Source organism: Rutidosis leptorrhynchoides, unplaced genomic scaffold (genome assembly GCF_046630445.1).
Source record: "Rutidosis leptorrhynchoides isolate AG116_Rl617_1_P2 unplaced genomic scaffold, CSIRO_AGI_Rlap_v1 contig460, whole genome shotgun sequence".
NCBI classification, from domain to species: domain Eukaryota; kingdom Viridiplantae; phylum Streptophyta; class Magnoliopsida; order Asterales; family Asteraceae; genus Rutidosis; species Rutidosis leptorrhynchoides.
The window spans coordinates 16326-29410 of NW_027266694.1; the positions used below are offsets into that span (position 1 = coordinate 16326).

At 39.9% G+C, this 13085-nt stretch overlaps 1 protein-coding gene across 1 annotated transcript; it reads left to right on the forward strand.

Annotated features, from left to right (window-relative positions):
- The first annotated feature begins 6441 nt into the window (after positions 1 to 6441).
- Positions 6442 to 7092, forward strand: LOC139883851 (secreted RxLR effector protein 161-like). The gene has a single exon (XM_071867968.1). It carries the CDS (start codon positions 6442 to 6444, stop codon positions 7090 to 7092), a length of 651 nt encoding a protein of 216 aa, XP_071724069.1.
- The last annotated feature ends 5993 nt before the right edge of the window (positions 7093 to 13085 follow it).

Genomic DNA, 13085 nt, shown 5'->3' on the forward strand with positions numbered 1-13085 from the left:
AGACGATAGAAGGTACCAACGGGTCCCATACTAGACCCACAGGAGGGGTCGAAATGCGGGCGCCACAAGGACACCGAATGAATACCCCGTATAATAAGGCCCACAAACTTTAGGATAAGCACAATCATCGTGTTATTAATGCCTCCTAGATCATCACCATGATTCAGCACTCCCAGTACCAGCTTGCAGACGCCATCGCCAACAATATCCTAGTGCTTTTGATAGAAACCCGATCCATACCCATCCGATCTTGGTGACCTGTTAGGATGGATGTCCTTCAAAGCCTTCCACACGTCATCCCTCGTGTAAGTCTTCAAAAGCTCCTGTTCACTTCAGCTGTAACCCGACTCTGAATCAGTGACGTAATAGGCTCCATATCATCTTCCTTCGGCCTGGCAGATACATATACATCATGAAAATGACTTTCAATGACAATCGCTATCTCCCCAGCAGCAGTAAGCCACTGGCCAACCTGCCCCATAATCCTGCTCACCAAATTATTTCACCGTCTCTGACTTGCAAAAGCATGGAAGTAGGCCGAATTCCTATCCCCATTTGCATGCCACTCAACTTTTGATCTCTGCCTCCATCTTGTCGCCTCAGCATCTAGAAGAAGGTTCAATCTGGCTTCCACCTCTCATATGGCCATACTGACCTGGCCCATATTCGGTGACCTCCACAATTGATTCAATTTTCTCTGAAGCATCACAATCTCCCCCTATAAGTCCCCAAACTCTTTGCTGCTCCATTCAATTAGTGCATCCTCAATATTTCCAGCATTGGCATGCCACGACGCTCCTGGATCCCAATTAGCCCGTATCGTCTCCATACACCCACCGTGAGATGCCTAAAATTTTTCAAATCTGAAGCTTTTCGATGCCCTTGGCCGAATAAATTCCTTTTTCCCACCACAACATAATAGGCATATGATCCGAAACAGGCGATACTAGCAACCACTCTGTCCAGCCTTTCATAGATAAGGACGTCATCATATGGCTTATTACACCAGGTAAAATCCGATCCAGCATACCGAATTTCCCTTAAATCATAAAGCTCCAAACAATCTCTAAAATTATCCATCTGTATACGTCGTCTAGGATTCCCTCCCCATTTCTCACAAGCATTCAGCAGTTCATTAAAATCTCCCCCAACAACCCATGGTAGATTAGAGACATACCTGTTAAGTCAAACTGCCGTGAGTGTACACAGGTTCCAGATTCACACCTGTTTTCATGCTTGTTTTAAAAGAGTTGGCTATTTTCGTGAAAACCAGTATACTGAAGATTTGATTCTTTCTTGCAGTACAAGTCTTCTTTGGAAAACTAGTAATTGAGAATCTCTTGTTATTAACCAGCCTTATTTGATTCTATATGGATTTCCTATTGTGAAAAAGATTCCTAAATTAATTCCTAAAAGAGAGGAAGTCAAGGATTCTCTTAGGATACAATTCCTATTCTAAAAGGGATTGTTTTTCCTATTCGGTGAAGAAGTCTTATTCTCCAAGGTTGTAGGTTTCTATATAAAAGGTTGAAGACTCTATAAACCCGACAGGTCTTACAAGTCTTCTGCGTGCTCTGCGATAAATTTTGCAGACTTGCTGTTGCATTCTTTGCTGTCGACATTGCCGAATTGTTTGGAGGAGAAGATATTCTTATCTACACCTTTGTTCACAATCGTTTGACCTTGTGTGTCCGTGAACGTTTTAGGGTGAGTATACTTAATCGAGCACTATTTCAACTACTTACAGAGTTATGTGTTAAAGTGCAAAACTTGGTAGCGCTTGTAATCTGTTAGGAGATTGCAAGAAAGTCCTTGTCCGTTTGATAAGGCAATCGGTCCTTGTAGTCTAGTTGAGAGATTGCAAGAGAGTCCTTGTCTGTTTTGATAAGGCAATTAGTATAGACGAAGAATCCACTTAGTGAGTTAGGAAGTAGATTATAGATTTGCGAATTATAATCCGTGTACTGTCCTATCGTTGCAAGAATAGTGGAATGTCGTTTATCGTTGGGCTAGGCCCCGCAGAGTAGGATCATCCACGTTGGGTGTTCCGAACTGCGTTATCATATTGTGTGTTATTTTCTTTCTGTGCTGTTTTTATTATACTGTGTTAACTTGCTACCGTTAGTACTGCTACGATAATCTATCGATAAGTGTCAGAATACAATCTCAATTGGTATCAGAGCGGGCTCAAGAAATCTTCTTGAGAAAAGATCTTACGTATTTTGACAATGGATGACAAGATCGAAGAAGGCGGTTCAACCACTCGTCCTCCTTTACTTACCGAGTCCAATTATGATTATTGGAAAACCGAATGAAGTGGTACCTGAAGATTCATGATGAAGCTATCTGGCGTGCTACACAGGTTATGTGGACACCTCCTACTACAACTGTTGATGGAGTTGAAGCCGTTAAGAGTGAAAATCAATGGACAGCAGCTGAAACAGCTACCTGCACAGCAAACAGCAAAGCAGTTAGCATCATTCAATGTGTCGTGCGTCCGAGTGTATTCAAGATTATTCAGAACTTTGAGACAGCCAAAGAATCTTGGGATGCTCTTCAACTCACATACGAAGGTACAAAATCAGTCAGACAATCAAAGCTGCACCTCATCTCCATCAGGTTTGAAACTCTAACCATGATAGATGATAAGACTATTGCTGATTTTGAAAAGAACCTTCGTTACATTGCTAATGAATCTGCTGCTCTTGGCGAGGTAATTCCGGAATCCAAATTGGTGAGGAAAGTGCCGATATCGCTGCCTGAGAAGTTTAGCTAAAAAATGGATGCTATTAGTGAACCTACTGTCTCGAGATCTTGCAGTTTGATGATCTAATGAGAAAGCTTAGAACCCATGAGATGACTTTGGCTATGAGAAACAGAGATAAGTCTAAATCCAAGTCCGTTGCCTTTAAAACTGGAATGGAAGATGTACCTACTAGCACAAGTGAGCAACTCTCAATCCATGAGCAGTTGGCACTGTTGACGAAAAACATGGGAAAGATGTATAAGAAGTTCAACAAGGCCAAGTATACTGATTATTCTGCAGCCAATCCTCAGAGGAATAATCGAAATTCCCAAAAGAAGAATGAGTCAGGTGGAGGTAGTCAAAGATTTAAAAAGGGAGAATCAAGTGAAGGAAGGACCAGGTTTAAAAAGGAAAAGATACAATGCCATGAATGTGAAGGTTTTGGTCACATTGTTGCAAGATGTGCCAATACTCTGGAAAAGCAGAAGAAATCCTTTATATCCACATGGAGTGATGAGGAGACATCCAAAGACCAATCTGAAACCAGTGATAGTGGAAGTGAAATTGAGTTTCCTGCTTATAATGCATTTGTTGCCCGTGTTTCTGTGCCCACAAGATCTACTAGCATAGGTTAAACAGAGGAGAACTCAAGTTCTGATGAGAGCTCAGAAAGTGATTTTGAAGACAAAGACATACACAGTGCTTTCGATGATCTAACTGGGAAAATGGCTGAATCTCTCAAAATCAATCACATACTCTCCGACGAAGTAAAGCAACTAATAGCTGAAAGGGAGGTTTTCGACAAGGTGATTGAAAAATATAAAACTGAAATTGCTCAGTTGAAATCTGAATTGTCAAAGACTGAGATGAAATTAGCTCAAGCCAACCGTGCAATGGAGAAGTTCAACAAAGGAAAGGGAAATCTCTATGAAATCCTAGAATAATTAGCTCCTAAGAACAATCTGTTTGGTATAGGCCACAAATCATCAAGAGGAACCAGTTCAAGAACTCAAAACAAAGTGACTAAAACCAAAATCCTATGTCACTATTATAATAAACATGGACATATAAGACCTAGATGTTTCATTAGACAGTATGACATTCGTAGATTTATTTCTTCAATTCCAAGAAAGCACCCAAAGAAGAAACTCGACATTGTTAATCACTCTCAGCAACGAATTTGGGTGAAGAAAGGAGAATTGAAGGGTCTGATGTGCAGATTCTCATCTAAAAGGGTAGCCGATTGGTACTTTGATAGTGGCTGCTCTCAGCATATGACAGGTGAAGAAGGAAATTTGAAGAACATTGTCTACAAGAACCATGGAACTGTAACTTACGGTGATGGTAATTCAAATGCTATAATTAGAGAAGGAAGCCTACCAGTTTCATCAAAATAAAAAATAAAGCATGTTCTATTGGTGAAAGGTCTTAAGCACAATCTGATCAGCATAGCACAAATGTGAGATGAAGATTGTGAAATCAGGTTCAACAAGCATGGTTGCAATGTGCTCAATATCGATGGAGCAATTGTCATGACAGGAACGAGACAAGCGGATAACACATACACTCTTGATGGAGATATAAAGTGTTTGAAGACTAGCACGGAAAATCTAAAATTATGGCACAAGAAACTTGGACATATTGGTTTTAAGAATCTAGCTGATCATTCAAAAACAGGGTCTGTAAAGGGTTTACCTCTTCTCAAATATGATCCTGATATCACTAATGGAGATTGTCAAATGGGGAAGCAAACAAAGGAAAAGCACTCTAAAGTACCCTATATCACTACTGAGAGACCTCTGCAACTCCTGCACATTGACTTAATGGGGCCAATGCAAACTCCAAGTCTGGGAGGTAAATCTTATGTATTTGTGTGTGTTGATGATTTTTCAAGGTACACGTGGGTAGATTTTCTTAAAGAAAATCTGAAGCTCCAGACGTCATTATAAAGCTGTGTACCAGACTGAACAATGAAAGAAGAAACACGACTGGAAAAATCATGAGAATCAGAAGTGATCATGGAAAAGAGTTTGAGAATTCTGTAGTCACAGAATTCTGTGAGCACAACGGAATTATGCTTGAATTTTCTGCACCCATTACTCCTCAACAAAATGGAGTGGTGGAAAGGAAAACAGAACCATTACAGAGATGGCACGTACCATGATCCATGCTAGGAAGCTAAGCTACAAGTTATGGGGTGAAGCTATGTCAACTGCATGCTACATCATAAATAGGGTGTATCTCAGACCACACACAAAGGAAACTCCTTATGAAATCTGGAAAAATAAGAAACCATCTGTGAAGTACTTTCATGAATTTGGGAGCCCCTGCTACATGTTGAAGGATAAATAACAGAGAAGAAAACTCAACTCCAAAAGTGAAAGGGGAGTATTTGTTGGCTATTCAGCTAATAGTGGAGCTTATAGGATATTTATCAAAAAATCTAAAACCGTTACTGAATCAATCAACGTTGTGTTTGATGACATGCAGGTGGAAGTGGACAATCAAGAGGACGGTGAACCTGAAATTGGTCAACTTCTAACTAATGACAACACACCTAGTGTGGGGGCATTAGGAGCAGAAAATGTTAGCAATAATGAAAACACACCTAGTGTGGAGGCATTTCCTATTAAATAGATTCTGGGAACACTCAAGAATCCACACCTGCGGTCACAAACTGGAATCTGTATCCATCAACACGAATTCAGAAGAACCATCCAACCGAGGATATTATTGGAGACATCGATGAAAGAAGAACAAGAGGGGTGCCTAGAAAGAACTACAGAGATATGATGAATTATGTTGCCTATACATCGAAAATTGAACCAAAGAAAGTTAATGAGGCTTTGACCGATGAATTTTGGATACGTGCTATGCATGAGGAACTACATCAATTTGAGAGAAACAGAGTATGGGAGTTGGTTCCTAGACCGTAGCATTGAAATATCATTGGTACAAAGTGGATATTCAAGAACAAAACTGATGAACAGGGAAATATCACGAGGAACAAAGCGAGACTTGTTGCACAAGGCTACACACAGGTTGAAGGAGTAGATTTCAATGAGACTTTTGCTCTTGTTGCTAGGCTTGAATCAATTAGATTATTGATAGCCGTGGCTGCATATGGAAACATTACCTTGTATCAAATGGATGTCAAGAGTGCCTTTCTCAATGGGTACTTAAATGAAGATGTATGTTGAGCAGCCAAAAGGATTATGTGATCCAGCATTTCCAAATCATGTATACAAGCTCACAAAAGCTCTATACGGTCTCAAGCAAGCTCCAAGGGCGTGGTATGAAAGACTATCGGTTTATCTGTGTCAACAGGGCTATAGAAGAGGTGGCGTTGATAAAACCTTGTTTCTCAAATCCACAGGGGGAGAATTAACCATAGCCCATATCTATGTTGACGACATCATATTTGGTTCAACAAGCGAAAAGGAAAGACAGAGATTTGTTGACAGCATGGCCAGTGAATTCGAAATGAGCATGGTAGGAGAATTAAGCTACTTCTTAGGCTTCCAGATCAAGAAGTACAAGGATGGGACATCTATCTCACAGGAAAAGTATGCCAAAAATCTAGTGAAGAAATTTGGGTTAGAAACTGCCAAACCCATGAGGACTCCGATGGGCACTAATGATCATTTATCCAAAGACATTGAAGGGAAGATGCTGATCCTACACTATATAGAAGCATGATTGGGAGTCTGTTATATCTATGTGCCAGTAGACCGGACTTAAGCTATAGTGTAAGAGTTTGTGCAAGATACCAAGCTGATCCAAAACAGTCACATATCAAGGCTGTGAAAAGAATTGTGCGCTATGTTTCTGGAACAACAAGTTTGGGACTTTGGTATACAAAAGACACAAATGGAGTACTAGCCGGATACAGTAATGCTGATATGGCAGGATGTGTAGATGACAGGAGAAGCACCTCTGGAGGCTGTTTCTATCTTGGAAGTAATCTTGTGTCATGGTTTAGTAAGAAGAAGAATTCAGTGTCATTATCCACTGCTGAAGCAGAATATATCTCAGCCAGCAGTTGTTGTGCCCAGTTACTTTGGATGAAACAAATGATGGAAGAATATGGCTTGGAACAAGGTGTGTTGACAATATACTGTGACAACACTAGTACTATAAGCATATCGAAAAATCCTATACAACACTCCAAAACGAAGCACATTCAAGTTCGTCACCACTTTATTAGAGAACTTGTTGAAGAGAAGAAGGCGGCCTTGGAATATATCTCAACCGAGAAGCAGTTAGCGGATATTCTTACGAAAAGTCTAGATGCAAGTCGTTTTAAGTTCTTGAGAGGAGCTCTTGGACTTTGCTCTACCACTTGAAGCTTGAGATAAGTGTCTTCATCATTGTATATACCATTTATTTTTATGTCTGTTTTATTTAAAAAATAAAATAAAATAAAAAAATGAATGAAAAAAAAAGAAGGCTGTCGTGTTCAAGAAGCAATGAGGATGGGCTGTGACAAGTTGAAGCCCAAGTAAGCAGGCCGAATATGCTGAGTGTTAGAGAATGGGCTTTGCAATCCAAATTGGCCCACTAAGAGGAGAAGCCTGTTTGATGGCTCAGCCTAATAAAAGTGAAGAAGAACTTCAATTTCCCACGAATTTTTAAATCAAACAAGAATTTGCAGAGTTGAAGCTTACACGAAGACGAAGAGAGCTACATTGTCTCCGTACAACACATTCTACAAACCCTAAATTGTCTCCGTACAACACATTATCTCTGACGGTCATCTAGAATAGCTTCACATGCTCGCACAATACCCTCATCTCCCTCATCTCCGATAACCATATCTTCTCCAGAATCGTCGTCGTCTCGTTCTACACAACCCAGACGACAGCCACGAAGACCTAGGGCCGTGGCAGAAGCTGAAACGACTAGGGTTGAGACAGCGGCCGAGCCAGAGCTCATAGTGGAGAATCCTGAAAGTGCGATATTTGTACACCGACTCTTTCCAGTAAGTAATTTCCCCTTGTTCTCAACTCTAGAGTCTGATTCGGTTGAAATCAGTAGAGGGAATTTTGTTGATTCTGCGGGAAGAAGTCAGAATGTCGAGTCCGACAACTGCCTTAGAAGTCAGAATGTCGAGTCCGACAACTGCCTTAGAAGTCAGGGAACAACTAGTTGTTTAGGAAAAGAAGCTGTTGATAGAACAGGTGTGAGTTCGCCTGTTGTTGCTATAGAACCTGCTAACACAGAGGAGCAGGCTACTTCTGTTAGCCCTCACACTGAGGGGGAGGCTTCAGTCGAGGGGGAGTCTTTAGATAGTGGTGCTCAAGCTGAGGGGGAGCATCAAAGTGTTTCTGAGTCAAAAGATGATACTGAAGGTGATGTGGTGCCAAGTGAGGAAAATGTGGCTGACGTGCCTGTTAGCACACCCATCTAGTATACTATTGGTCAATGTTCTAAGCAGAAGAGTGTAAAGAAAAAGAGAGTCGCTTCTGAGTCTGAGTCTGCTTCTGATTCACAGCCGAAAAGAAAAACAAAGCAGCCAGCTGTGATGGGTGCATTTGTGAATGTTGTTGCCAGGGTTTTTTGTCCATACGCCTCTAAGAAGATGATCATAGCTGAGAAAGTTCTTGAGAGAGATCAGGCAGAAGAATTCAATCTCAAAGATCTGCCGATTGAAGAACATCTCTGGGTAAGTGCAACTCGTAACACCCAGTATGTTGAGAAAATCGTGAGAGAATTCTACTGCAACATGCCTGCTGGTTTTGATGATCTTGAGTCGGAAAATTATCAACAAGTGTATGTACGAGGCAACTATTATGCAATCTCTCCTGAGCTGCTCTCTGAGGCCTTTGAGTGGTGGAATCTCGAAGAAAAGTGTGAAGCCAATTGCAATGATGTTGCGTCTGAGCTAACTGGTGTTGGAAAGACAACCTGGTATGGGGGTGGTTCAGCACTGAAACCAGCAAAGATGACTACGACCTATTCTGCACTTCACAAGATCGCTGTGTCGAACTGGATGCCATGCTGGCATACAAATAGCGTTAGTCAAAAGCTGAGAATTCTGCTCTTCAAGATAGGAACTATGATTGGTTTCAATCTCAGGGAGTTGGCCTATGATAAGATAGTTTCTTTTGCTGGTCAGTCAAGAAAATATGAGAGCTATGCATATCCAGCAACTATCTTCACTCTTTTGCTCAATCAAGGACTCACTGTTGATGAAAGTGATGATTTCACTCAGCCAGACCGAATTGCACTCACTTCTCGTCTTACTCATGGGGAACATCTCATGGACATCACTGAGGATGAAGATGACGAGCGGGCTGCTGATCCTGCCGAAGATGAAGATGATGTTCTAACCCCAGAAGCACTTGAACTGGCAAAGGAGATGGTGCAATTTCTAAAGAAGCAAGAGTACATGTTGAGGAAGAAAAGATTGCATCTGGAGGCTCGCATTGCCAGAAGTTAAACTCGCAGGGAGAGTTTTTGTCTTGTTGCTAAACATTCGATTTGTGCTTGCACATTCTGAATTTTTATTGGCTGTGTAATAACTTTTATTTGACCAGCTATGCATTTCTGACAAATTTGCTAGTTTATTTCTCTCCTACATGGTGCTTTGGCGTTTTATTGACAAAAAGGGGGAGATCATAACGTAAGGGGGAGATACCCTTTCTGAATGAAAGAGAATCATTCAAATCTAGCGGTCAGACTTGTGCAAATTTCAACTGTGTTAACTTGAGTCTGTTTTCACAGTTCTGGAAATGTTTGCACTTTACTAGTTTCCATTAACAATATTTTGAAGACTTGGTGTTTCAAAAGTTTTAACGTCGATTTGAAGATTTTTCTGAAGGTTTTGTCAAAAAAATCAAAGGGGGGGATTGTTAAGTCAAATTGCCGTGAGTGTACACAGATTCCAGATTCACACCTGTTTTCATGCTTGTTTTAAAAGAGTTGGCTATTTTCGTCAAAACCAGTATACTGAAGATTTGATTCTTTCTTGCGGTACAAGTCTTTTTTGGAAAACTAGTAATTGAGAATCTCTTGTTATTAACCGGCCTTATTTGATTCTATATGGATTTCCTATTGTGAAAAGGATTCCTAAATTAATTCCTAAAAGAGAGGAAGTCAAGGATTCTCTTAGGATACAATTCCTATTCTAAAAGGGATTGTTTTTCCTATTCGGTGAAGAAGTCTTATTCTCCAAGGTTGTAAGTTTCTATATAAAAGGTTGACGACTCTATAAACCCGACAGGTCTTACAAGTCTTCTACGTGCTCTGCGATAAATTCTGCCGACTTGCTGTTGCATTCTTTGCTGTCGACATTGCCGACTTGTTTGGAGGAGAAGACATTCTTATCTACACCGTTGTTCACGATCGTTTGACCTTGTGTGTCCGTGAACGTTTTAGGGTGAGTATACTTAATCGAGCACTATTTCAACTACTTACAGAGTTATGTGTTAAAGTGCAAAACTTGGTAGCGCTTGTAATCTGTTAGGAGATTGCAAGAAAGTCCTTGTCCGTTTGATAAGGCAATCGGTCCTTGTAGTCTAGTTGAGAGATTGCAAGAGAGTCCTTGTCCGTTTTGATAAGGCAATTAGTATAGACGAAGAATCCACTTAGTGAGTTAGGAAGTAGATTATAGATTTGCGAATTATAATCCGTGTACTGTCCTATCGTTGCAAGAATAGTGGAATGTCGTTTATCGTTGGGCTAGGCCCCGCAGAGTAGGATCATCCACGTTGGGTGTTCCGAACTGCGTTATCATATTGTGTGTTATTTGCTTTCTGTGCTGTTTTTATTATACTGTGTTAACTTGCTACCGTTAGCACTGCTACGATAATCTATCGATAAGTGTCAGAATACAATCTCAATACCTGAGGGAGCAAAGCAGATCCCAGGTCTCATGCCTCAATTCGGCTTTCGGATGCCCATAGATACCCGTCCAATGCCACTTCCCATCAATAACGGCGTCAATATGCCAAATTAACGACGATAAAATCGACACCTTAGTTTCATCATCATTCCACAAGAGCGCTAAACCACCGTTTCTACCAACACTACCAACCGCATAGCATTGCCGATAGCCCAATCTACTCTTCATTCTACACATATCACTACTCGATTTCTTTGTTTCCGATAAAAACACTACAAAGGGCTTTTCCCGGCGCAAAACATACTTCTAAAAACATAGAAGTCATTATTTTGATAATTAAACATTTCCTTAATATTCACAACGCGTGATTAAGATCGAAGAGAGTAAATAGTAGGATAAGCTATGACTTACAAGTCAACTTAATTTAATGCCAAGATGCATGATTAAGTGTATAAGTTGATCAGTAGGACCACGCAAATAATTCATCATATTTATAAGGCACCGAGACTTTGACTCCGAATATCAAAGAAAAAGTCTTTTGTTGCCATTTAGAAGATGTCAAACACTTAATTACTTGTAGTTAGTAGTTGGATAGATTATTATTACCCATATTTTTATAAAGTGAATGTTAGTCGATTAAATGGCAAAGCAACAGAATTAAATAGGATATACCAAATTGGGCTCGCCCTCGTAATGGTAAGATCTTTCGTTCCATATATCATCCGTTCCTAGGAACTAAAACGTGTATTACGAATCATAAAGATTTAAAGAAGAAAAGAAAAACAGAATTCTTGGAAAATAAGAACCATTTTGATGATGAAATTATCTGTACATGGAAACTATAAGTACAAAAAGAATGCAAAAGGAAGCAATATGCCCTAGAAGAAAAACCATGTTATTGTCATATTAATTATTTCCACTTTGATTGGCACGTACCACCCCCAATATATATATAAACATGAGTTTTTAAAAAGGACGAGCTTCCTCTAGTTCGATGCCGATAACGACGACGACAATGGGCTCTCCCGTTCCAACCTAGCAGTTATTTGACCTATGAACAATCTCCAAAGCCTATGGTTATTCACATTCCGTGTACTTCAAGAAAGATGGAATGAGCGTTGTCCTTCAGTTATGCCGTACAAGAGCTTCTCTTTCATCACCTCCTGCAAAGCATTCATTTGTCAATACATAAATTTTGCACAAAGGTCGTCAATGATGGGTAAATAGTCGATTTACCCAAACCTCAGATAGTTTTTATCGTGGAAATAGAGTTCAAACCTTAATATGGAAGAGTAAGGAGGCAACTTCAGATAGTTAGCACAAGTCATTACAATTGGCAAGTCTAAATCTAAAACAGCTACATTGATTTCCGAGTTGCCGAGTTGTAGGCTTGTTGATCTCGTTCCGAGTTGTAGACTCGTGGAGAGCATACTAGCCCGAGTTGGTCCCTAGCTGAGAGTTTAAATTCCGAGTTGCAGGTTTGTTGAGACTGGTCCGAGTTGTAGGCATGTTGAGACTTTACTATTCCGAGTTGTAGAGTTGTTGATATTTTTCCGAGTTGTAGGCTTGTTAAGAGTCTTCATTCCGAGTTGTAGGATTGTTAAGAGTTTTTATTCAGAGTTAAGAGGCTTGTTAAGAATTTTCCGAGCTGTAGGCTTGTTAAAGATTAGCATTCCGAAATGTAAGCTTGTTGACTGTTCTGAGTTGTAGGCTTGTTGAGAATTTTCTGAGTTGTAGACTTGTTGACAGTTTATCGTTAAGAGTTCTAGGCTTGTTGAGACTGATCCTAGTTTTAGGGTTCTTAAGAGGTTACAATTCTGAGTTGTAGGCTTGTTGATACTTTTCTGAGTTGTAGGCTTGATCAAAATTTTCCAAGCTGTAGGCTTGTTGAGAGCTTACTTTTCCAAGTTGTAGTCTTGTTGATATCGTTCCTAGTTGTAAGCTTGCTGGACCCATTCCAAATTGTAGAAGAGTTGGACTTGAAGAGCTTTATTTATTTATTTTTTTCTCGTGCCAAGAAAATTCAAATTTATGTGATATTAAATAAATATTGTCACTTATTAAATACAACATTTATAAATCGGAATGGTAAACTCTCAAAAAACCTCACTATAGCTAGCATTTGGGGTGTGATTAAGCAATTCGCTATCCTCGCTCATCATGTGGTCGTCATTATGGATACTTGTTTATGGAAATATATGCACACCGTATTTTTTTCTTTTAGTTCAGTTCTACTCCAACAACCCCTAATTAAACCTGCTCTATGATATATATGAGGTAATTTCATTGTATGTTTCCGATGAAATTCGAACATTCCATCTCTTACGCGGTGCTTTAACCATGCATTACACTACTGTCATAGTTGACTATATGAGATAATTTTTGTCATTAGGATAATGACAAATTAAATGAAATTTCCATTTCACACAGTAATGAAACAACTTTTTGACATCAGGAGAGCAGATTCTGGCTAACATTCACTAATCACACACA

Coding starts and splice junctions, on each gene's coding strand:
- LOC139883851 (XM_071867968.1), top strand. CDS start 6,442: ATGATTGGGAGTCTGTTATATCTATGTGCCAGTAGACCGGACTTAAGC.